Source organism: Lipotes vexillifer, unplaced genomic scaffold, assembly GCF_000442215.2.
Source record: "Lipotes vexillifer unplaced genomic scaffold, Lipotes_vexillifer_v1.1 scaffold1484, whole genome shotgun sequence".
Classification (NCBI taxonomy): domain Eukaryota; kingdom Metazoa; phylum Chordata; class Mammalia; order Artiodactyla; family Lipotidae; genus Lipotes; species Lipotes vexillifer.
Window position 1 is genome coordinate 658670 of NW_006798010.1, and position 27132 is coordinate 685801.

The window sequence follows — 27132 nt, forward strand, 5'->3', positions numbered from 1 at the left end:
CTCTCACCTGTGGCTGAGGGACTGAGCCTTGGTTGGGGGAGGTACCACCTGCCAAGCCTTAGGTGATGAAGAAACCAGATCTGGCTCAAAGCGAAAACCTCTTTAAGCTGAAACACTATAGAGCCAATCCCTGCTTTAGATCTTAGTGGTAAAACCGAATTCTGTGACTGTGCAACATGGGGGTCGGTAAAGTATACGCTTCTCAAACCACTCGTCCTATCCGCTCTGGTCAGCAGAGGCCTCTGCACTGACCAGGTGTCCTGCCTGTGCACTAATTAGAATTCACTGCCAGTTTAAATGGGGTTCTGCTGACTGATGCTCGAGGCCGTTCTCATACAGTGCTTGCCCTTTAAAGAACCCAATGTCATCTGACAAACCTTTGAGAGCAACTTCTGTGTCCTTCCAGGCACGGTGCTAGGTGCCAGCTGTTTTTTTGTTCAATAAACACTCAGCTACTGTGATCTGAAGTGAAAAGCAGGAGACCACCAGGCAGCCAAATGTCACCTTGACAGCTGCAGTGTTCAGGCTGAACTTTTAAAAACAAACACCAGCAACAACATTGTAAATCCTACTTCATTGTAAATACTCCGATGAAAATTTAAAAACAAACAAACCAAATACCAGCAATCTATATAATTAATAAGAAAACCTGTTTCTAGGTTTACAAATTTCAGTTCAATTTCTCTACATACAGTTTAAAATGTCCACCTAAAACAGTAATAATTTTTTCAACATTCATTTCAACTCTGATAATCAGCTAGAGTTTTAGAAGTTGACAGAATGGCTGGAAAATGCCCCATTAAATCCTTCAAGAGCTCACAGCTCTACAAACACCCTGCCCAGCCAAGTTTTGGCCTCCGCTACTACCTTGTACGTGACAGGAAGACAGGGGCAGAAGGAGAGCAGGCTACCTCCAGGGCAGCCAATCAGCTCCATCCCTCCTAACTACAAGCTCTGTCAAGAGCAACAAAAAGTGGGGGCGGGGGGGGCTCTGATTGGCAATAGCTACCCTAATAAAGATGATGCAGTGTCTCCTCTCGCACACGTCAATTCTTCAGATAGATTCTCACAAGGACATGGAGACGTATGTACAGGGATACCAGGACAATGTTATTTGAAATGATTAAAAAAAGGAGAAATAACCAAAAGGGACTTGCAGATGTGATTATATTAAGATCTTGAGATGGAGAGATGACCCTGGATGATCTGAGAGGGCCCTAAATGTCATCACGAGTGTCCTTATAAGAGAGAGGCAGAGGAAGATATCACTATAAGAAGGGGAGCAAGTGACGTGACTGGGGAGGCAGATTAGAGTGATGCGGCCACGGGCTGAGGAATGCTGACAGCCACCAGGAGCTGGAAGAGGCCAGGGACGCATTCCCACCTGGAGCCTCCAGAAGGAACCAGTCCAGCTGACACCTTGACTTTAGCGCAGTGAGACTGATTTGGACTTCTGGCCTCCAGAACTCTAAGAGAATGAATTTATGTTGTTTTAACCCACCAAGTTTATGGTAATTTGTTACAGCAGCCAGAGCAAATGAACACAACCACTCTCCAATAAGCTACTGCCCTTCGAACCATGGGCTTTGCAAGACTACTTTTTTTTTTTTGCAATACGTGGGCCTCTCCCTGTCGTGGCCTCTCCCCTTGCCGGACGCGCAAGCTCAGCGGCCATGGCTCCGCGGCATGTGGGATCCTCCCGGACCGGGGCATGAACCCGTATCCCCTGCATCGGCAGGCGGACTCTCAACCACTGCACCACCAGGGAGGCCCAAGACTACTTTTTGTTACAGTCCGTATTTCAACAGGCATTCAAGTTTGGAGCATTATATCTCAAGTTAAAATATATTTATTGTTGACATAATGGGAAAGAAGTACCATCAGAAAGGCCCTTTCCAGGGACTTCCCTGGTGGTCCAGTGGGTAAGATTCTGTACTCCCAATGCAGGGGGCTCAGGTTCGATCCCTGGTTGGGGAACTAGATCCCACACGCATGCCACAACTAAGAAGTCCTCATGCCGCAACTAAAGATCCTTCATGCCACAACGAAGATCCCGTGTGCCACAACTAAGACCCGGGCAGCCTTAATAAATAAATAAATATTTTTTTTTAAAAAAAGAAAGAAAGGCCCTTTCCAAAATATCCTATACATTTAATGTGGATGATGAGTCCACTTATTCTAAAGAACACACATCTAATAAAATGTGCACTGTCTCAAAAGAAAAAAAAAGAATCAAAGTAAAACTAATCTCATCATAGAATTTCCAGGCAGGTACAGCTCTACCGGCTTCCTGTTGCCCAAAGGACAGACATTACCCCATCCCTTCACCCTGGGCCTCCCGGCCTCTTCAGCAACTGCTTGATCATCACCTCCACCCAGCACCCTAAGCTCCCAGCACGTGAATCTGTGAACTCATGAAACCCTGTTCTGACTTCCACACCTTTGCATAGGTGAGTCTCTGTACTTACCTTTCCCTTTGGCAGGTCCCACCTCATCCTCCACAGCACAGCCTGCCCTCCCCAACCTTCTCCCCGACCACCACCTCAGTGCACCCGGGGAGGCATGACATGCTGGGTTCAGCCCTCAACTGCACCCTACAGTGCCTTATGACAGGACTCCTTACCTGCCTGTCTGTCTCCCCTGAGGACTCTAAGTACCTCAAAGGCAGGGAGGGACTACCTCTTATCCAATGGAGCACCCAGGCCACAGAGGAGGGGGGAGAGGAAGATGCAAAGATGACTAGGGTGGGGGTGGGGGTGGAGCCAGGCTCACAACCAGAGGCAGCCTTCCAAGCAGTGCTTCTTAAACTATGGGTGGCAACCCATTAGTGGGCCAGGAGATAGAATTAAAGAGCCATGAAATCAATTTCGAGGGTCATGATGGGAATTTTTTTAATACATTGGAAGAGAAGTTAGTACTCAGCTTTACTAGATATAACAGTTAAAATCGTGTGAAAGGGCTTCCCTGGCGGCGCAGTGGTTGAGAGTCCGCCTGCCAATGCAGGGGACATGGGTTCGTGCCCTGGTCCGGGAGGATCCCACGTGCCGCGGAGTGGCTGGGCCCGTGAGCCATGGCCGCTGAGCCTGCGCGTCCGGAGCCTGTGCTCCGCAACGGGAGAGGCCACAACAGTGAGAGGCCCGTGTACCACAAAATAAATAAATAAATAAATAAATAAATAAATAAATAATTGTATGAAATTTCTGTTTTAGTTTTGTGTGCTTACAAACAGTATACATTTATGTATGAATGTATATTATTTGCTGTGGGTTCCCAGTCAAGAAGGTGAACAACACTTCATTAGAAGGAAACCCCTCCCCAGGAGGCCAAATAGCAAAGACAGCACCCACGGAACTGCAGCCCCTGGCAGGAGGGTGTGGACAGTGCCACCCGCACATGTGCACAGGGTGAGGACAGACAAACCCCAAGCAGCAGGAACAGAGTGCTTCTGCCCTGGGAAGGAGCCCTTCGCTCATCATTCCTTCCTCAAGCAGGCTCCAGACACCCACCACATGCCAAGTACCATGTGAGGTACTGGGGACACACCCAGCCAGGACAGACAGGGTCCCTGCCCCCCATGGAGCCCCCAGCCCCACCAGGGAGGTGGACCACAGACAAGAATACAAAGAAACAGAATCATTCCAAGTGGTAGTAAGGGCTGTGAAGGAAAAGCAGGGGGGTGGGCGGAACGAGGCTCCCCTGAAGGGTGACCGGGAGTCACCAGGAGGAGAGAGCCCTCCGAGCAAAAGGTCAGCCTGACCAGTGTGTTTGAAGAACTGAAAGAGGCCAAGCAGGCCTGAGATAGGGGAGATGAGCCCACTGGCCCTCTAATGCCACGTTCAGCAGCGTAGCCTGCGGCCTAAGGCAATGAGACGCCTCCCGAAAGGCTTGAGCTAGTGGCAAGAACCGATTTGGGTCACTGAGAGTATAGGGCCCCTGCCATAGGTGGGCCAGGACCGGCAGACAGTATAGGGTGCAGGCAGCTTCCCCTTCCCAGCCCCCAGCTCTAAATACAATGGCAGACGTGGGCCAACTAACTACTCTCTCCCTCGGTGGCCCTGAACAAGGCACCAAAGTTCTCTGAGCCTGTTTCCCATGCTGACTAGGATGACCACACATCCCAGCCAGGGTTATAAGCCAAAGCCATCGCTCCTCTCACCACGGCAGCAATTTTCATGGAGCGGTGTCACGCAACCGTGGCCCTTCTGATTCGTGGGCCCCCAGAAGTGTGTGGCCAGTGGAGGTGGAAAGGACTGCTGGGACCGAGCTGCTGAGCACGACCCTTGCTCCCCAAGGAGCTGTCAGAGAGGACTGGGCACTAATGCAGCAAGGTGCAGAAAGCCCAGCCAACTCCCGCAATCACTGAAACTCTGCCAGCCAGGAAGCCGGTCACCTTCCTTCATGCTTCCCTCTCCAGGAGGCTTGGCTTTAAAACATCAGCGTGGGGCAGTAGCATGGTGACTAAATTCTGTCTTGGTATAGACAGAGCTATGCCTTACAAGGGAAACCACAAATAAATACCATGTTACAGTTACTGGGCATGAACGACTTCCCCCAAATTCACCAACTATCTGCCTGCTTTGGTCTGGGCCGCACCCTCTGCTACAAACGGGGGATGAGCCACCAGGCATGGTCCTAGCCAGCAAAACCAGAACAGTCTCCTGAGAACACCAGCCATGCACACAAATAACTATACCTGGCCTGAGGGGTCAAGAGGGAAGCAAAAAATAAAGGGTCAGAGCAGGTCAGCGGCTAGCAGAAGACCTATCAGAGGCAAGCCCAAGATAAGCACACCTTCCCAGTCACCCCGGTCTTCACACCCATCCTCCAGAAAGGCACCCTCTACTTTATTTATGGATAATAAAGTAAAGATCCACTTCACTTACTGGCTCAGTGGAGGCAGGGTAACAACAGTGGCAGCAATACCAACAGGACTGGATCATGTGACCGCTTTTTACTGAGCACTTACAGTGAGTTAGACACTGAGCTAGGCAGTTCTTATTTATAACCCTAACACACCCACCCACTGGGGAAGGGTATTCACACACACACACACACACACACACACACGCCAATTTACTAATGGAGAATATAAAGCTCAGAGAAGTTAAGTTACTGGCTCAACATCACACAGCTAATGAGTAACAGGACTGTGATTCCAAAACCCAGGCTGACTACAGAAAGCACTAGCCACGGCGTGACCCCACTCCTGAGCAGAGGTAGAGCTAGACCCTGGGAGCTGCCGGCCACATGTCAGGCATGGCTGAGCACCTGGCAATGGACTCCCAGTCCAGGCCCACAGAACCACAGGGCAATGCTCATTGCCATCACATAACCTGCAGCACTGCTGCAGCCTAAGCACACCTCCCACGCCTACCCATCTTGTTCAAACTCTGCACGGCCTCCAGGGCACACACTCCCACTCCCACCCCCAAGCATGCACACTCACACATGGACCAGCCAGAACTGCACATGAGAGCTTTTACCTGAATTCTTTTATCTGAAGTGATCTGGACTGTTAGTAGACTAATGAAAATGTTGGTTAAAGCAGGAAACCATTTAACAGTAACTTAAACACATGTACCTATAAAGGCACAAGAAAAGTGTGTGCTGATGTGGCAGCCTGCTGATGTAGGCCAGCCAAGGCTTCTTCTTGAGTCTGAGGTTACTGACCACAGTTCCCTGGTATCTTTTTTGGATAAATCACACCCATAAGACATCATCTAACTTTTCCAAATTTGTTTCGCTTCTTTTTAAAAAGTAGAATGGGGACTTACAGTTGTGAAACAATCTAAGTATAGAATCTTTATAGGTTTTGAACAGTTTTTTTTTTCCTATCTTTCACAACTGTGCCACCCACATCCTGGCAGGCTTTTAGTGACTCACCTTTATCAAATTTCCCCGAAGCGTTCAACTTACTTTTCACAGAAAAAACGTTTCATTTTAATATGTTATGGGTTTACTAAGTAGTTCACTGAATTATGTAATTACAAGAACAAGTACAACTAGTTAGGAACAATTCAGCCGACTATTGGTAAGTTTGCAGGTGGCTGGTGGGAGCAGAGGCACAGGGTGCCCTGCAGTAGCCCATTAGTCTCGTGCGGTCATTGTGGACCACAGCTCTATAGAGGGAATTTAGAATGTCAGTTAAATAGGGGAGCTAGTGGAATGGAAGCTGGTTAAGAGAGTTTCAAGTGTATTGATAAACACAATAAAAGCACAGCAGACAAGCATCCAGTTATCCCTTAAGGGGCTTCCCTGGAGGCGCAGTGGTTAAGAATCCGCCTGCCAATGCAGGGGACACGGGTTCGAGCCCTGGTCCAGGAAGATCCCACGAGCCACGGAGCAGCTAAGCCCATGTGCCACAACTATGGAGCCTGCCCTCTAGAGCCCATGAGCCACAACTACTGAGCCTGTGTGCCATGACTACTGAGCCCACATGTGCCACAACTACTGAGCCCACGCACCTAGAGCCCGTGCTCTGCAACAAGAGAAGCCACTGCAATGAGAAGCCCGCTCGCCGCAACTAGAGTAGCCTGTGGGCAACAACGAAGACCCAATGAAGCCAAAAATAAAATAAATTAAATAAATTTTTTAAAAAACTTAAACAAAAAATTATCCCTTAATCCATGACTACACTTTAATTAAAACACCATTTTAAATTTATATAAAATATATGTAATTTTTGAGCCACGAATTTATAATATAGAAATATTGTTTTAATACTTCTATGGTCATTAAAATCTCTCTACACACCTAAAGCATCTTATTTAAATCTTCGTTAAGCACGCCGTAAGTAAAAAAAAGAAAACAAAAACCATAAACACCTAAGATCCATATGCCAATCAATAAACATCAGGGTTTCTACAGGAAGTGGCCCCCTGGACCTCCGTGGAGAATGGCTTTGCCATGAGCTGTGTCTCCCCCAAAAATGGCAACAACTAGCCCTCATCTAGTACTTAGTGAGGGTCAGCTTAAGCTGTCATCATCATGTTGATCTCCCGAAGTATGTGTGATAATTACCCCCATTTTACAAATGAAACTTAAGTAATTTGCCTGAGTTATCCAGATTTTAAGTTGTAGATCTGGGAATTGAACTCAGCTGTCTGGCTCTTAGCCACTGGGCTACAGTGGGAAGGCACAGCTGACAGAAGATATCTCCAAGTGACCTTTAACCCTGAAAGTGAACAGTCAGTTGTTACAAGCAAAGGTGACACATGCTCACTTTCCTAGGTTGGACACACTCCATAATCAGAAAGCCGCCAGTGTTACAGGTCTGTCTCCCCCACTTTCCATTATCTAACTTTCTAACCGCAAAAAAAAAAAAAAAAAAAAAAAAAAAAAAATATAAAAACTCCAGAGGGCCTGTCATAGGGGTCCCCACAATATTGTGAGAGTTACCTCCAGGAGCTCGACCAGGTTCCCACAGTGAATACCAGAGAAAAATTCCCTCTGACTTCTGGCAGGGAGAGGGGAAAAGGAATAAATTTTTTTTTTTTTGCGGTACGCGGGCCTCTCACTGCTGTGGCCTCTCCCGTTGCGGAGCACAGGCTCCAGACGCACAGGCTCAGCGGCCATGGCCCCACGGGCCCAGCCACTCTGCGGCATGTGGGATCCTCCCGGACAGGGGCACGAACCCGTGTCCCCTGCATCGGCAGGCGGACTCTCAACCACTGCGCCACCAGGGAAGCCCAGGAATAATTTTTAAATACTCCAGAGTACTCTGTTCTTAACAAGGCCTGCCTTCCAGGAAAACTATTAACCAGAGCCTAACCTGGGTATTATCAGAGCCTAACTGACCTGTGGGAAGGGGAATACACAACTCCAGCCCATTCTAGCCATCCTGCCCCACCTAAGGGAGGAATAAAAACATGGAGAAACACTTGCAAAGTTCAAACTCCAGAGGCACAAGCTCACTAAAAGACTGAGCCCTCATCATAGGACTATACACTTCCTCACTTCCCACACCTCATCACCATATTACTAAAAGCCTATTTACAGCAGTTGCCTTTTACCTACAACATCATGTTCAGCTACCAACAAAAAATTACAAGGCATACCAAAAGGCAAAAGCCTCCACAGTTTGAAGAGACAAGCAAGCATCAGAACCAGACATGGTAGGGATGCTGGAAGTATCAGGCGGGAAATTTAAAACATCTATGATTAATATGCTCAGGGCCCTGATGGATTAAGTAGACTGCATGCAAGAACAGATGGGCAGTGTAAGCAGAGATGGAAATTCTAAGAAAGAACCAAAAAGAAATGCCAGAGACAAAAAAAACACTGCAAAAATAATGAAGGATGCCTTTGACGGGCTCATTAGTAGACTGGACACAGCTGAGGAAAGTATCTCTGAGCATACAGATATCTCAATAGAATCCTCCAAAACTAAAAGGCAAAGAGAACAAAGACTGGGGGGTGGGGGGGGAGAAAAGGAGAGAAAAAAGAACAGAATATCTGAGGACTATGGGACAACCACAAAAGGTGTAACATATGCATAAAGGGAATATCAGAAGTAGAAGAAAGAGAGGGGAAAAGAAGAAATATTTGAGACAATAACGATGGATTATTTCCCCAAATTAACCTCAGACACCAAACCACAGCTCCAGGAAGCTCAGAGAACACCAAGCAGGATAAATGCCAAAAAGCCCATACCTTGGCCCACCATTTTCAAATTACAGAAAATCAAAGATAAAAAATTCTGAAAGAAGTCAGAGGAAAAAAAACTACCTTACCTATAGAGGAACAAAGATAATTACATCTGACCTCTCCTCAGAAACCATGCAAATAATAGTAGACTGAAATATGTAAAGTGTTGAGAGAAAAAAAATCCCACCAACTTAGAATTCTGTAAACTGTGAAAAGGAGAATAAAAAAAATAAAGACTTTCTCAGACCAAAAAAAAAGAAACCTGAGGGAATCTGTTGCTAGTAGATTTGCCTTGCAAGAAGTATTAAGTTCTTTAGAGAGAAGAAAAATAATATAGGTCAGAAACTTAGCTCTAACATAAAGAAAGGAAGATTACTAAAGAAGGAATAAGTGAAAGTAAAATGAAAACTTTTATTTTTCTTATTCTAATTGATCTAATAGGTAACAGTTTGTTCAAAATAATAATACCAACAATGTACGCTTATGTATACATGTTACGTATGGTATACTGATGTACATTTTATATATATGCAAGCTTATATTATGCATATATTATGTATGCTTATGTATACATATTATGTATATATGTGCTATGTATGCTTTATATATAAGTGAAACGAATAACAGCAATGATATAAGGGTCTAGAGGAGGATACTGGGATTATTTTGTTTTTATAAGGTACTCACACAACCTGCGAAGTGGATAGCGTTATTTCAAAGTGGACTTGGATTAGTTGTAAATGCATATTGGAAACTCTAGGGCAACCACTAAAAAAGTTAAAGAAAAAAAAGTATAACTGATATGCCAAGAAAGGAGAGACAATGGGATCATATAAAATGCTCAGTTAAAACCACAAAAGGCAGTTAAGAGAGTGGAAGACAAAAATAGCAATAAAGAACAAGGACAACAAATAGAAAACAGTAACAAATACATTATATATTAATCCAACTATATCAATAACCACTTTGAATGTCAATGGTGTAAATGTACCAATTAAAAGACAGAAATTGTCAGAAGGGATCAAAAATCAGCACACAACTATATGTTGTCTATAAGAAACCCACTTTTAAATAAAGACACAAATAGATTAAAGTAAATAGAGAAAAATATATTGTACTAAATAACACTAATCAAAAGAAAGCAGAAGAGCTATATTAAATTCAAATAGAGTAGACTTCAAAGTAAGGGAAGTTATCAGGGATAAAGAAGGGCATGACATAATGATAAAGCAGTCAATCCTCCAAGAAGACATAACAATTCTTAATGTGTATGTGCCTAACAACAGAGCATCAAACTATGTGAGGCAAAAACTGATAGAACTGAAAGGAGAAATAGATGAATCCACTATCACAGATGGAGACTTCAACACCCCTCTATCCAAAATAGACAAATCCAGCAGGCAAAAAATCAATAAGGACACAGTCAAAGTGAACACCATCAATCAACTTCATGTAAATGATATCTATAAATTACTTCATCCAACAAGAGCAGAATATACATTTTCCTCACATGGACCATTCATCAAGACAAACCACATTCCGGGCCATAAAACACACCTTAACAAATTTAAAGAACAGAAATCATACAACATCTGCTTTCAGACCACAGTGGAATTAAACCAGAAATCAGTAACAGAAGGTAATAGGAAAATCTTCAAGTATGCAGAGATTAAACGACACATTTCCAACTAACAGGAGTCAAAGAAGACATCTCAAGAGAAATTTTAAAATATTCTGAACTACATGAAAACATAAATTATCAAAATCTGTGGGATGCAGCAAAAGCAGAGCTCAGAGGGAAATTTATAGCATTGAATGCATATAATAGAAAAGAAAAAAGATCTAAAATTAATAATCCAAGTTTCTACCATAGGATACTAGAAAAATAAGAGCAAATTAAATCCAAAGTAAGCAGAAGAAAATAAATAATAAGAAGTAGAGCAGAAATCAATAAAATTGAAAACAGGAAATCAATACAGAAAAAAATGAAACCAGAGACTTATCTGGTGGTCCAGTGCTTAAGAATCTGTCTTGCAATGCAGGGGATACCAATTCGATCCCTGGTCAGGGAACTAAGATCCCACATGCCGTGGGGCAACTAAGCCCGTGCACCTCAACTACTGAGCCCACACACCACAACTAAAGGGCCCACGTGCTGCAACTACAGAGCCCACGTGCTCTGGAGCCCGCAGGCCACAACTAGAGAGAAGCCCGCACACCGCAACAAAGAGCCCATGCACCACAATGAAAGATCCCTAGTGCCGCAACTGAGACACAACGCAGCCAAAAAATAAATTAATGTTAAAAAAAAAAAAAACATGAAACCAAAGCTGGTTCTTTGAAAAGATCAATCAGTGTGATAAGCCTCTAGCCAGACTAACTAAGGAAAAAAGAAATGACACCAATTACTAATATTGGAGATTAAAGAGGAAAAATCACCACAGATTCCATGGAAATTAAAAGGATACGCAAGAAATACAACGAACAACTCTATGCCCATAAATTTGATAACTTAGATGAAATGGACCAATCCCTTGAAAGACACAATCTGCCAAAACTCACACAAGAACAAATAAAAGATCTGAATAAGCCTATATCTATTTTTAAAATGGAATCAATAATAACCTTCCAAAACAGAAAGTACAGGCCCAAATGGGTTCACTGATGAATTCTACCAAACATTAAAGAAAGAAATTATACTAATTTTTAAAATATTTATTTGGCTGCACTGGGTCCTAGTTGCAGCACACAGGATCTTCGTTGCCACATAAGGCACCTTTAGTTGCAGCATGCGGGATCTTTAGTTGTGGCATGCAGGATCTCGTTCCCTGACCAGGGATCGAACCTGGGCCCCTGCACTGGGAGCACAGAGTCTTAACCACTGGACCACCAGGGAAGCCCCAGGAAGTTATATTAATTATCTACAATCTCTTTCAGAGGATAGAAGCAGAGAGAATACTTGCTAACTCATTCTATGAGAGCAGCATTCCCCTAATGGCAAACCAAAAAAAGAATAAAAAAAGGAACTACAGACCAATGTCTCTTATGAACACAGATACAAAAGTCCTCAACAAAATATTAGCAAATCAAATTCAAAAATGTATAAAAAAACTATACTTCACAACAAAGTGAGATTTATCCAAGGTATGCAAGACTCGTTCAACATTCTAAAATCAATTATTGGGGGCTTCCCTGGTGGCGCAGTGGTTAAGAGTCCGCCTGCCAATGCAGGGGACATGGGTCTGAGCCCTGGTCCGGGAAGATCCCACATGCCACGAAGCAACTAAGCCCGTGTGCCACAACTACTGAGCCTGCGCTCTAGAGCCCACGAGCCACAACTACTGAGCCCATGCACTGCATCTACTCAAGTCCCTGTGCTCTAGAGCCTGTGCTCCGCAACAAGAGAAGCCACCACAATGAGAAGCCCGTGCACCACAACAAAGAGCAGCCCCCGCTCGCCGCAACTAGAGAAAGCCCACGCGCAGCAATGAGGACCCAACACCGCCAAAAATAATAAATAAATTTAAAAAATAAAAAATAAGATCAATTATTGTAATCCACCACATCACAGACTAGAAAAGGAAAATCACATAATCATATCAACAGATGCAGAAAATGCATCTGACAAAATCCAACACCCATTCATGATAAAAACTCTCAGTAAACTAGGAATAGAGGGAACTTTCTCAACTTGATAAAGACTATCTACAAAAAGCCTACAGCTAACATCATACTTAATGGTAAGGAACCTGAAGCACTTCCACTAAGATCAGGTACAAGGCAACGATGTCCCCTGTCACCACTCCTTTTCAACTCCGTATTGGAAGTCCTTGCTAATGCAATAAGGCAAAGAAAAGAAATTAAAAAGATTGGTAAGGAAGACATAAAATTGTTCATAGATGACACAACCATCTATGTAGAAAATCTGAAAGAATTAACCAAAAAACTCTTGGAAATAATAAGTGATTACAGCAAGGTTGCACAATATAAGATTAATATACAAAATTCAACTGTTTTCCTATATACCAACAATGAACAAGTGGAATTTGAAATTAAAAACACCATATCATTTACAATAGCACCCAAGAAAGCAAAGTACTTAAATATAAATGATCTGTATGAGGAAAACCACAAAACTCTGACGAATGAAATCAAAGAAGAACAGAATAAATGGAGAGATATTCCACACTCAGGAATAGAAAGACTCAACATTGTCAGTTCATCCCAATTTTATCTATAGATTCAATGCAACCCCAATCAAAATCCTAGCAAGTTATTTTGTGGTTATTGACAAACTGATTCTAAAGTTTACATGGAGGAGGGGAAAGACCCAGGATATCCGACACAATACTGAAGAAGCACAAAGCTGGAAGACTGACACTGCTCTACTTTGAGGCTTGCTATAAAGCTATGGTAATCAAGCCAGTGTGGTACTGGCAAAAGAATAGACAAACACCTTAATGCACCATAACAGAGAATCAAGAAATAGAATCACATAAACACAGTCAACTGACCTTTGACAAAAAAGCAAAGACAATACAATGGAGCAAAGATAACCTCTTCAACAAACGGTGCTGGAACAACTAGACATCAACACGCAAAATAAAGAATCTAGACACAAATCTTACACACGTCACAAAAATTCACTCAAAATGGATCACAGACAGAAATGTAAAACTCAAAATTATAGAACTCCTACAAGTTAGCACAGGAGAAAACCTACACAACCTTGGGTATGGTGAAGGTATAAGATACAATACCAAAGACACAATCTTGAAAGAAATAATTGATAAGCTGGACTTGATTAAAATTAAAAACTTCTGTTCTGTGAAAGGCAATATAAGAGAATTAAACGACAGCCACAGACTGTGAAAATATATTTACAAAAAACACATCTGATAAAGGACTGCTACCCAAAATATACAAAGAACTCTTAAAACTCAATAGTAAGAAAACAAACAACCCAGTTAAAAAATGGCCAAAGACCTTAACAGACACTCCACCAAAGAAGATACAGAGGTGGCAAATAAGCACATGAAAAATGCATCACATCATATGGCATGATATGACAAAAATCTGACAACACGAAATGCTGGCAAGGATGTGGAGCAACAGGTACTCTCATTCATCACTGGTAGAAATGAAGGCAAAGTGGTACATTTCAGAAGACTGGCAGTTTCTTACAAAACTAAACATACTCTTACCATATGATCCAGCAATCGTGTTCCTTGGTATTTACTCAAAGAAGTTGAAAAATTATGTCCACATAAAACCTGCACACAGATATTTATAGCAGCTGTATTCATAGTAGCCAAAAAGTGGAAAGAACCCAAATTTCCCTTAACTGAAGAATGGATAAACAAAATGTGGTATACCCACATAATGGAATCTTATTGCTCAATGAAAAGAAATAGGGACTTCCCTGGTGGCGCAGTGGTTAAGAATCCACCTGCCAATGCAGGGGACATGGGTTGGAGCCCTGGTCTGGGAAGATCCCATGTGCCATGGAGCAACTAAGCCCATGCGCCACAACTACTGAGCCTGCGCTCTAGAGCCCACGAGCCACAACTACTGAAGCCCGCGTGCCTAGAGCCCATGCTCCTCAACAAGAGAAGCCAACGCAATGAAAAGCCCATGCACTGCAATGAAGAGTAGCCCCCACTCGCCACAACTAGAGGAAGCCCGCGCGCAGCAACGAAGACCCAACGCAGCTAAAAATAAATAAAATAAATTTATAACAACAAAAAAATAAATGAAGTACTAATATGTACTACAACATGGATGAACCTTAAAAACATTATGCTCGGTGAAAGAAGCAAGACATAGAGGACCACATACCATATGATGTCATTTATATGAAATATCCGAACAGGCAAATCCATTGACACAGAAAGTAGATTAGTGGTTACCAAGGGCCAGATAGGAAGAGGTTTGGGGGAAAGGGGAAGGGACTGCTAACGGGTACTGGGGTTTCTTTCTGGGGTAATGAAAATGTTCTCAAATTGATTGTGGTGATGCTCATTCAACTCTGCAGCCTGGGAGACTTGTGACCTTAGACAAGGACTCTTCCTGAGCCAACTGCTCTCTCTGTAAAATGTCAACCATATGACCTACCTCACAGAGTCAAGCAATTAAACCATGAGTGTGAAAGTGTTTCACAGCAACAGGCACATAATAGTCATTCCATACAAGCTAAAAAAAAATAACAAAATATGCAAAAGTACCTTGTGATAAAGCCTTCAGAAATGTCAGGTGGTTTTATAATTTCATATATAAAATTATAACATACATTATCAGAAATAAGCTGTTTTCAGTTTCACATGCTGCTTTCCAAAGACTCACTTGAGCTCAGTGCCCCACTGTTTCAAAGAGAAGTTAATGGAATTTGGATGCCCTGGGGCGGGCTGATTTGCAGCTTGCTCTCCCACCAGCTCTCCAGGGGCAGTTTCCACAGCTAGGACATTTCTGGCTTTTTCTGCAGAAGCATTTGGGTGCAGGTTAATTAAATCTGAAAGAAAGGCAAACAAGTGTCAGTTACTCCAAGTTTCCACAGGGAACTTGATATCCTACATAGTACACTGTCTTGATATACTATATAAAAATCTATATAGTATGTTATAGTATATTTTTAATGTGTACTACATGAAAACACAATCTGTAGGTGGCTAGCGTGCTCTGCAACCATTTTCATCTAAAGTAGACCCATGGTCCTCAAAGGAAGGTGGTACATGCTTCAAACCACCAAGTTAACAGCATTGGCCCAGGGAAAGAAGCAGCTAGGGCTCTTCTCCGCTGTCTTGTAGATCAGTAAACCAGGTATAAAGCTGTGATCATGGTCCACTCAACTATACTGATAAGGCACAATTTCCAGGATAAACTGTTAGGTGAAAAAAGCAAAGCGCAGACCGGATTACATTAATGCCCTTTTCTGTAAGAAAGTGAGGGGAACAGAATATATATACATACTTGCTGATCGCAAATAGTGACAATGAAAAAATAAGTTTGCATATAAAGGATAGCAGTTCAGTAAATTCATAGGCAAATGCACTGATGCTAAAGCATGATCAAATTTCAGAATGTATCTTTAAAATGTAAGTGGTTGAGGGACTTCCCTGGGGGTCCAGTGGTTAAGACTTTGCCTTCCAATGCAGGGCAGGGTGTGGGTTCCATCCCTGGTCGGGGAGCTAAGATCCCACATGCCTCGTGGCCAAAAAACCAAAAAACATAAAAAAACAGAAGCAATACTGCAACAAATTCAATAAAGACTTTAAAAATGGTCCACATGAAAAAAAATCTTAAAATAAAATGTAAATGTTTGAAATATTTAAGGTTGCAATCATAGGATGCCCAGAATTTGCTTCAAGATAACAACATTTTGGTGCTCGCTTCAGCAGCACATATACTAAAACTAGAACGATACACAAAAGATTAGCATGGCCCCTGCGCAAGGGTGACATGCAAATTCATGAAGCGTTCTGTATTTTTAGATTGGGATTGACATATATACACTAATATGTATAAAATGGATAATAAGAACCTGCTGTATAAAAAAATAAATAAAAGAAAATTAAAAGAAAAAGATAACATTTTGTTATTTAACAAATAAATAATATTTGCCTCAAATAACATGTTATTTGCTTCCAAATAACAAAATTAAGTAGGTAAGTATATCAATGAAACAAGGTGGGTCATGAAATACTAATTGTTGAAACTACCTAATAAACATGTGGGTAATATTATGTTACTCTCTCTTTGCATATGCTTAAAATTTCCCATAAGACCCATAATAAAAACTAACTTTTCTAAAGTTTTGATAAAATGTATCCAACAATAAATACTTTGTATTCTTCCAAACGATATAAGCTCTCAGAGAATATATAGGTTTGTAAACAGAATTTAACATTGTTTTACAATAATGAATAAAAGCATCCCTACATTGGCAAGATCAACCATCACTCCTTCAGTGGAAACAGAATCAGAATGGAACGCTGAACACTGATAACCAAGAAAAAAATTACTTTCTAATCAGATGAGCACACAACCTGAGTTCACCTAGAACAGGTCACTGTGAAGGTCATTGAGCACTTGTAGAGAAGGCAGAGCACAGGGAATCCTGGACTCGGGGGCCCTTGAAAATTGATGTTCCAAACGGGAACACCTTATGACGGGCTCACACTTTGTTGGCAGGTCACTAACTTGACCACAGTCAGCATGGCAAGGGCTCCGGGAACACACTGGGAAAAGGATGCTGGCTGTGACACGAAATGACTGCTGTGTATCCATGAGGGGAACTGGTGCCTGCCCAGGAGAGTCAACACCTGGCTCATAGTAGCATTCCAAGTGGAAAAAGCAAGAGGGTGTGTTGGGAGACAGAAGAACTATAGGCTTGGCAATGGATTATAAGATTAAGTCAAGAAGGCCAGAAGTTACAAACCACCACTGGTTCCTGATTCTTGGTTCAAGTTACCACTGTGTATGAAGCACTAGGTGCTCGGGGTACAAAAAAAAAAACGAGAGAGTTCTTGCCCTAAAGGAGAACACATCTAGGAGAAAGATATAAAATAATAAAATGTTAAGCTCCAAGTCACCACCAAATGCATCGAGTCCCTGGTTTCCAGACTTTCCTCTGAGCCTTAGGGTCCAGGAGATCCTTGGGGATTTTCAGAGGGAGAGAAGGAAGGGGTCCCACTCTCAGCTTCAACCACAGTGGTTCCGCTTTTCACTCTTTTATATCCTGGAGTTCCTCTTGAGATTTCATTTGGAAAAAAAGAGTTCCAATAAACAAACAAAAAACAAGTTCAAACACCACTAACCAGGTCCAGTTTCCTCTACCTACTTTATCTGTCAGGACACAGAAGCCCTGAGCTGGGGCTAGAAGGCAGTCACCTGCTCCTGCAGTGACAACAGCCTCATGGCGAGTGCAGTGACTGTACTGGGTAGAGGCAGGCACCCGACATCTGTGAGTGTGTGTCGGTCATTGGGCACACGGGTGCACCACCTCTATTTCAGACAAAGGTAAAACCGACACCCAGGCTTCCCGGAGGCTGGTCTTTCGCAGACCCCTCACAGGCAAAGCATTACAACTCTAAACCAAACCAGGAAATAAACACAGTGCACTGCACCTGTTTCTGTTTCGAGCAGAGTCCAGCCCCTTCTTCCTGTGTGGGTTGGCAGCAAGGTGAGGAGCGGCCCCTCTGCGGGTGAGACTGTCAAGCTCTCTCGCATAGCCAAGCACCTGTTACCAGGACGCCCAGGCCTGCCAGCAGCCCTGGGCCCACACTGGAAATGGTTCCTGAGGAACTCAGGCCCTGGGGGTGGGGTGCAGAAAAGGGACCGGAGGCCAGGGAGGATGTTGGCAAAACAAACCGTTTCTAAAAGTCATCGTTTGACATGAAAAAGAAGCCATTTCCCAGTTTTAGCTAGATTGTTTTGTCTGGTTTTTGGTTGTTAAAAGACCACATGAGATTTCCTTAATTAAAAGCGGAGCTGCTGGCTTCCCCTCAATACATGTCCTAACATTAGCATTCAGGGAACCGCCTCAAGAAGGACACAAACTAGGACAGGGCAGTATTTCCTTGAAATCCTTAAGAGGATGGATTGGATTCATGAACATGTGCTTTATCTTGCAGCTGCAGTGGGGAGAGAGTCGGTGCTTGAAGAGTTTTGGTGTTCAGACCTTCTCTGTTATTTCTGAACATTTCCCAATGCCTAAATGACACCTCTGAGCGACTTTTAGACTACAGATTTCCTGGGTTCTGATTCCAGCACAGCCTCTATCATTCTGGCGTGGCCATTCCCAGATCTCCAGGAGTCCTTGCCGCTGAACGCATTCTAACACCAGGGGCCCTGTGGGACCCACAGAGGGAGGCTCCTGCTCACATCTGGACACCTCCGTGAGTCTGCACTCCTCTCCGGCTCCTAGCTCCACCACGAGCAACCTCGCAGAGGGCAGAACAGAGTGCCCAAGAGGCAGCATCCTCCAAGAAAGGAGGGAAAAGCACTGGGAAAACGCCATTGCCATGTGTGTCAAAGATACCGCAAAAGAGAGCCTGCAAGTCCCCACTGGGAGCTGGTGGAGAACACTCAGGGCAGGGTTAACCTGAAAAAGCTTTTTTTCCCTTTATCAAAGTGAGTTTAACCCAGATTGTGAAGGCGTGGTCAGGAGCGGTACAGTTATCTTCCAAGTAAGGGCACAGTGTGCATCTAACCCCAAAAGGAAGAGGCAGCAAACCACCGGGTCTGAGCATCCCCCATGGGCCAGTCCACATGTCTGGTTAATTACGCATCTGTCTGCTCTCTCCCATGCCTCACCAAGGACGTAAGTCTTGTGAGAACTGGACCCCAGCCTGATTTGCTAACAGCTGCGTACCCAACAGCAGCCACAGAGGAGGGACACAATAAATGCTGGTAAAATGGTTGAAGGAATGAATAAATGACTGCTGTGGTGCGGCAGGGAGGGCCTTCTGGAGGCTGAGGAAATCAGGCAGGAGGCAGCAGGTCCCTGTCGTTCTCTAAGGAACCATGCCCATCATCCCTCCTGGTTGCCCTTCTCCTGCCACCTCGCCTCTGAGAGACCCCCTGCATTAGGGGTGGGGAGCACACCTGACTCCAGGGCTTCCCTCTCTTCCCCTCTCCCACCGCCCTGCGCTCCTGCAGAGGCTCAGCACCCCAGCACACCGCCCACCCCCCACCCCGCCGTGCACTGCACCACATCGCACCCAGAGCCAGGCCCAGCCTGCCTCCACAGGCACCACACTCCAGCCCACCACGGACCGTCTCCTCCACACCTTCTTCGGGAGGCTCCCCCAGGCTCCCCCAGAGACACAGCTGGAATCTGACCCTGCTCATCATCTCCCTCCCTTTCACAGCCTGACGTTAGGAATCACAGAACCTTCCATCCAGAAGGAATCAGAGACAGCATCTTGCTCCCAGAGGGGGAAACGGTGTGTGCCCTTCATTCCATCAGCTTTCTGCACTAGATCAGGCTGCCTCTCAGCTACAAGGCTGATAATCACCATGACTGACACTTTAAAACAACACGTGGCATTTTGTAGTATTCTACAAACAGGATAACATAAAAGCACAGCTTCTTTGATGACTTTAGGGAACTGTGACATGAAATGATTCCATGGAATTCCTGTGGCTTTGCTAATGTGGGGTCTGCGTCCCACCCTACGGTTTCCCTCCCACCAGTTCCAGCACTTGCACAGAGAGCGCGGCTCAAACTGGGGGAGGACTGGAACAAGCAGCCACTTCCCTTCCCCTCCCCCTGCTCCCACACAAGCCAAGAGGGTGGCAGTTACTCTCGAGGCTGCTTCAGAGAAGGAAAGGTGTGGTCATCCCTCAAACCTTCTTCACTGTACCATTTTCCCCCTGTGATGGTGAGGGCTTTTATATTCCTGAACTCTCAGGAAGTCTTTAAAAAAACAAAGTCTTGTTATCCCTGACTTGTTTGCCTATTAGTTTACATGGGAAATGAAGTAAACAGAACGTGCTGGACACACAGCTTGTAATGAGGCTGTTAGCTCGCTACAAGCCTCCTTTGGATTCTGGCTGCCTCATTCCCAACAGCTATGAAGGTCTGCAGACTCTTGATTTTATCTTTGCAAATTATTCCTTTGTGTTGAAACTAAGTCTTTATCTATCCAAACACAGAAGACAAGCAGAGTGGTGTCTGAGGCATGGCATACTTTCAGAGGCCAGGCTGCAGATGGAAGGCAGACAGATCAGATAAAACAAAGTCATCTCACTTTCTAATACTTGATTGACAAATATAGAGCTGCAAATTTCAGTCACACTGAGGAACAGATTCTTACTCCAGAAACATGAACTCTTGAAAACAAAGTTAATGTAGGCAATTATGTGACACTGCCAGCTGCTTATCTGATACCCATTCTAGCTCTTCCTTAGAGACCCTGGTTTTGATGGTGGCCACATGCTCTGCTAAAACACTGGCCTCCTCAAACTCCATTCCAGAGTCTCCATGACAGAGTTCTAGTTAATAAGGCATAAAGCAAGAGTTTCTGGGAAAGCTTTCTCCTTATTAATATAGGTGCCACTCCCAAAGGCAGCTAGCATGAGGAGGGAAACTAATACTCTAAGGCTGGAGAACAGAATGGGTCCCTCAATGGCACTGGGGAGGAGGTTCGCCAGCTATGAACTGCCATCATGAGACAAATAAATCTCTATTTGTAAGTCCCTATTAGGTTTCCTGTTAATTGCAGCTGAACATAATCCTAACCGATTCAAAATGGTAATATCATATATGTATGTATACGTGTGTATATAATACACTTGACACTTTACACTTAATAATGCAGTTTCCCATCTGATCCTCAAAACAGAAATACTGGCGGGACGGGGACGGGTGGGGGACAAGGTTGTTGTTAGTATTCCTTCCAATCCTATCCAGCCAACTGCCTGGGCCTGGGACCTGGATGGCACCCTCTGCCTTCCCTCTCCCTCAAAGCTAATCCCACCTTTTAATCCACCAGTTCTCCCACCATACAATCTCCCGACTCTGCCCACTTTTTTCCATCTTCTCTGCTGCAACCCTACTCAAGGATACTATGATTTCTAGGCTCGACCAGCCTTCTAACTGGTCTCCCTTCCTCTTGTCTTGCCAAGGAATCCATTCTCTCCCACTCGGCCATGGTTAATCATCTCAAATGCATAAGCCCTTCCAGGTCTGGTCCCTGATCATCCATCCAACTTTCTCTTTATCACTCCTGTCCACACACTCTACCTTCAAGTCAGGCCCTGGTCTCTAGGGTCTCCAGGCTTTTCCTTTGCCTGCTTCACAAGGCCAGCTCTTCAGGACTCAGTTCAGCCCTCTCCTAGTCCAGGAAGCCTTCTCAGACACCACCAACACCCTACCCTCCAACACCCACACGCAGGTAAGCTTCCTGTGCTCACCTCTGGCCCTGTGCTTACCAGACTGCATCGTGCAGGCCTCTTTACCTGTCTGGGTCCCTCACTAGACCACACATTCCTTGAGAACATGACCCATGACTTATTTGTCTTTACATCCCAGGCACTGGCACAAATGCCTAGAATACAAGAATGCCTGGAGTGAAAGACTGAATGAACAATGCCCATTTTACGGATAAAGAAACTGAGGCTCAAAAAGAGAGGTACGCTCAAGACATCACAGCAAGGGTCAGCAAACTTCTTCTTAAAGCCCCAGACAGTAGTAGATATTTTAGACTGGGGAGCCAAATGGTCTCTGTGACAACTATTCAACTCTACCACTGGTGCGCAAAAGCAGCCACAGACAATATGCAAATAAATGAGTGGTGCTTTATTCTGATAAAACTTCATTTCCACAGGCTGCAGTTTGCTACCCTTTACTAGAGAGAAAATGACTCACTCAGAGTCTGACAAAGAGTAAATATCAGAGCCAAGACTCAAACCCAGGCCCACAGGGATCCTTCCACCAGAGAGAACTGCCTTCCAAGATACAACTGCCTGTCAAACGTTAATTCCCTATACCTTTCCCCATGTTGAATTTCGGTGCTAGGAGGGTACTGATGGGTGACACCCATTAGACAACAAACAAAAATGTTACCCAAAACTGGGTAACAAGGAGAGGACAGTAGGAAAAGTTTTATTTTTTTAATGTAAATCAGAGTAATAAAAACATTTGTCTTCAATCCTAGCTAGAGTTAGCACGATTTAGGATAAGCAGAGCAGATAACCACAAGCATGGCTTCAGAAACACGACAGAGCACCACCACATACCTTAACTCATTTTACCTTTTAACCAATTTTTATCTAAAATGATGATAAAAAAGGAGGGTGATAAAAATCTAGCCTTTTCTTCTTGTCTTCCCCCTTTAGACTTTCTGACTTCCTAAATAATTATAGTCTTGCAAATTGCCTGGTCATCCAAAGTTTCATCATTTGTTCTTAAAAGCTATATAAAAATTGGCAGAAGTTCAAAATTACAGTCGGTTCTGCACATAAAATCTTCAAGGGCATTCCACTGCTCTTAGGAGAGTCCAAAACCCCAAACCCAGAGGTCCAGGCCCCTCCCACCCTGGCCCTGGGTGTGCCTCCAGGCTCAGCTCACTGCCAGCACCCTCTGGCCACACCCTCCTTCCAGCTCCTGGAGGGCACTGCACTCCTCTTACCTGGCCTGACTCCGGGTCATCCTCAGATCTCAGAGAGTGAACCCACCCACCCCAAAGCTGTGCTCAACCCATTCATGGCACTTGGTACTCTGTACCTTCCCTCTCATGTGATCTCACTTTTTCTTCACTCTGCTTGACTAGAAACTCTGTGAGGGGGGAGATCCAAGCCCATCACGGGCATCTACTTGCTGAATGAATGAGTAAACACCAGAGGGTGCCAACTCCAAATTCCCAGGCTAGAGTCCCAAAACCAAATGCAGAGAACCAAATGCAGGCTGCAGGTGTTTTTGCCGGCTCCCTAGCCTCAGCACTTTGGCTTAAAAGAAGGAAGGATGCATGTTATAAAGAGACCACAGGGCTTCATTCCTTTGGTCCTCCTTTCGGTCTAATGCCTGAGTCTCCCTTAGAGAGAAGTGCTTGGTGACCTCAGAAAGAAGGAACAGAGGCAAAGTGAGTATCGTCTGTGCCAAAGGCACTAGCTACCACCATGAATACTGCTGGTTTCCCCGCAGGGTTTCCAATCGTTCCAAGTGACTGATACTGAGTGACAGAGCTTCTTTTGATCAAAAGCAATATAATAGTGTTTTTTTTAAATAACTAAGTCATCAATGAGCAGAAGTACAAACTAAACATAGTAAGGGTTTTGGCATCCTCTCAGCCAGACTGGAGGCATCCTCTCAGCTCCTGCTATCATTCGTGTGAAGACATCCATGAAAACGACCTGAGAACTCTCATAGCACAGCACAGGAAGAGGAATGAAGTACACGTAGGAATTTCTCACTGACCAGAGGGTTAACCTGCTGATTGGTAAAAGCAAGGCCGGCAGGAAAACAGGGACTTGGAGGAAAAAAATAATTTAAGAAGTCCAAGAAGGCGTTTGTTTCCAAAACAAGTTGGCTGCACATGTGCCAATGCCACCGTTCTTTTACAGGGAGCTTGACTGTAGCCTGTGTTCTCCTGAGCAAAGGTCCCGCAGGTGTTACAAAGCTTGCACCACACCTCTTTACAGGCATGAGAACTAGCCCATGCTGGCTAAATTCCAATATGCACTCCTTCAATCCTTAAGAAATGCTGGTGTGATGGCCTGGCCTTTTCATGCCTTACTTCAAGGCCCAGAGGTCAGGGTTTTCTGGGCCTGCTCTTCTCCCTGTGTGAAGAGAGGGACCACAAATACAGCCCCACCTCAGTAGTCCCTTCAGGCGCCGGGTCGGGGGTGGTCTGTGTATAACCATAGTCCTGTTCTTTCAGTTAACAAGGCTCAGCACCACCAGACAGTCATGAGAAGATCACAGGGTTTTAATTTTTGATATTCAAAGATAAAACCACATCATCTCCACACTGCAATCAGCCAGGGATTAGCATGAGTTATGGAAATACCACAGATCCAGGATAAAATGGAATTAGTGTCTGATAGTTAAAATCTTCCCAAGAAGCATCACTGAATCACACTGAGTGCTTTGAGAACATCTTGCCAGTGTGCACACATATCTGTGCACAGGGCTGCGGGTGTGGGTGCTTCACCTTCAGACAGGGTAGAGAGCGGGCTGGCCCTGGAGTCAGACTGGACTTCAGCACCACAACTCACTACCCACTGCTCTCAGCCGTACCATCTCTTTAGGATGCTTAGCACCAGCCTTGCCTTACTCCTGAGGTTGTCATTGGGCTTGAATACAATTCTGTACGTGGAAACAGAAGCCCTCAATAACTATAGGATGCAGCCCATTTATAAGGGATCGTCACCATTATTTTCATTCTCAATTCCTCTGCTAAGCTGACTTGCTACGTCAAACGGCGATACACAAAGCACTGACACAGGTGCCCTCCCTTTCTGACCTACCTGTGTTATCTCTGGCCACAAGACCCTTAGAAAAATCCCCTGGAGTCGGGGAGGTCCTGCTGTCCCACTTTACCATGTCGAGACTGTTGCAATATTCCCATCTCTTCTGCTGAAGCTCTTGTAACCAGTAAGTCATGAGTTGACGATTAGGGGCCTAAAAAGAAGGAAGGGGAAAAAGTGTTATGGCCACCAATAACATAGAGAGCCTAAAAAAATAATTATGTTTTGTGAGGACAGACTGGACACCTTGCCACATGAAAGGGAGAGGTAAGAAGAACAGGTCAAAGAAATTTCAATTTCAAGGTTAGTAACTTTTGTTCACTGCAATTGGTCAAGAAAATAGCAATTTTTAAATAAAGGATTTAACCCTAATAATAAGAAATCTTTTTAAATTCTAAAATTACAGAATGATACAATATGACATTTTCCTCAAAAGGTTTTAGGAAGGCTTGATATCCCCAGTGCCCTTTCACTCTGAGCACCTACAAATTCTCTTAAGAAGTCAAATCTCACATGGGTATGGATAACATCCCTGCCAAATCAAATCAAATAATGGTACTTAGATCCTGTCAGCAACTGGGAGAGTGAGCAAAGAAGACTGCAGATTAAAAACTAGAGAGGACATCTATTACAATGGCTAAAATTTTTTAAAATTGATAATACCAAAGGCTGGAAAAGGATACAGAGCAACTGGAACTTTCATTCATTGCTGGTGGGAATGTAAAATGGTGCAGCTCTTTGGAAAACAGTTTGGCAGCTCCTTATAAACATACACCTACCAAGTGACCCAGCAACCCCACTCCTAGGTATTCAGTGAAGAGGAATAAAAATATACATTCACACAAAAACCTGCACGCAAGTGTTCAGAGGCTTTATTCATGATCGCCAAAAAGTGAAAACAAGCCAAATGTCCTTCATCTGGTGAACAGATAAACTGTGGCACATCTGGACCATGAAATACTATTCAGCAATAAAAAGGAGCAAACGATTGATTCACACAACATGGATGAATATTACATGCATATGTGAAAGAAGCCAGTCCCAAAAGGCTACATACTGCACAATACCACTTATGTGACATTCTTAAAAAGGCAAAATTATAGGGACAGAAGACAAATCTGTGGTTTCCAGGGCTTGGGTGAAGGGAGTGACTGATTACAAAGGGGCAGCACAGTGGATTTTTGGGTAACCAACCTATTCTGCACCATGACTGTGGGGGTAGACACATGATTTTACGCATCTGTCCAAACTCAAAGAACTATATACCACAAAGAGTGAATTTCACTATAAACATTAAAAAAAAAAATCAACCAAGATACAGAGGGAACCCAAAACAATGAACCTAGCTATAAACAAACAAACTAGATGGCAGGTGTGGGTCACAGGTCTCCAGGCTGCCCCCCAAAAGAAGTCCCAAGGATAAGGATGCCATGGCATGATTATGGGAACCAGTGGCATCCAGTAAGGTGTATAGACATCAGACACAGTGGTTTCAGCACCTATAAATTCTACCCCAGGGTCAGAGGCAATCTGGAAAACTGCTTCGTAGGCCCGACAGCAAGTGACAAGCCAGAGACCAAACCTCTACTGTCCACAAGCAAAGTGCTCTTGCTACAACCTGGAGTCTTTTTAATGACACTTGCAGGCACAGCCCTGGTAAGGAAAACCATTCACTACATGATCTCTGGGTATCTTACAGAAAAGCCCTCCAACTATCAGCCAAGCCATCATTTCATCCATACATTCAACCAACACTTACTATTAATATTTATCTCTCAGGAATCTGGAATCAGGGCTTGTGAGAAAGATAGGAAAAATAAATCAGTTAGTTTCAAGAGTGTGTTAAGTGCTAATGACAGAGGTCAGAGTGGGTGAAGTGGGGCTGGTGTGACTGGAGGGTGCAGAGGAGATGGGTCAAGGGTCAGGTACTAAAAGTTTAGGAAAACTGCTACCTGTGGATTCAAAACGTTCACAGTATTGGCTTAATGTATCTCTTCTCCAATAAACATAAACTCTGAGATGTCTCCATTTTTCTAACATCCAGCTCAGTGCCAGACACATATTGGTTGAATAAATAAGTGAAGAAATGAATAAACAAGTAATCATAAAATGATGCAGGAGCTTGGTCTTAAAGGGGAAGCAGGTGGTGGCCAGAAGGACAAGACAAAAAAGAAGCTCCAGGCAGAGACAAGAGTATGTGCAAAGGCCCAGAGGCAAGAGACCACAGGCAAGCGGAGGCTGGCAGGGGGGTGGGGCTGGGATAAGCGGGGACCACGCCCAAAGGGACTTGGACTTGAGTGCCTTCCTGGATTATTGGCAGGGCAATGATGAGATCAGACAAAGTCACTGCTCTTGGAAATTGCGGGGCGGGGGGGCAGGGGAAGCAGGGTTCAGGTAGAAGAGGAGATTTGCTCAGGCCCAGGAGCCCTAAAGCACAGCTGGGGGCTCAGCCTGGCTGCGAGGCAGGACAAGAGACCCCAGCATTCCCAGAGGAGGGGAGAGAGTTGCTGGAAGAGT

General features: G+C 44.3%; 1 protein-coding gene and 2 non-coding genes across 3 annotated transcripts in view; 1 reads left to right on the top strand and 2 right to left on the bottom strand.

Moving 5' to 3' along the window:
* The window catches only part of TBC1D2B (TBC1 domain family member 2B), an 84018-nt gene that overhangs the window by 38803 nt on the left and 18083 nt on the right, over positions 1-27132 (bottom strand). Inside the window, 2 exon segments of the mRNA XM_007470032.1 lie at positions 14989-15154; positions 24616-24769. Coding sequence (XP_007470094.1) covers positions 14989-15154; positions 24616-24769 — 320 coding nt within the window.
* Positions 1905-1977, top strand: TRNAG-CCC (transfer RNA glycine (anticodon CCC)). The gene has a single exon. It is a non-coding gene; the product is annotated as a tRNA-Gly (tRNA).
* On the bottom strand, positions 11471-11542 carry TRNAG-CCC (transfer RNA glycine (anticodon CCC)). Its single transcript has one exon. It is a non-coding gene; the product is annotated as a tRNA-Gly (tRNA).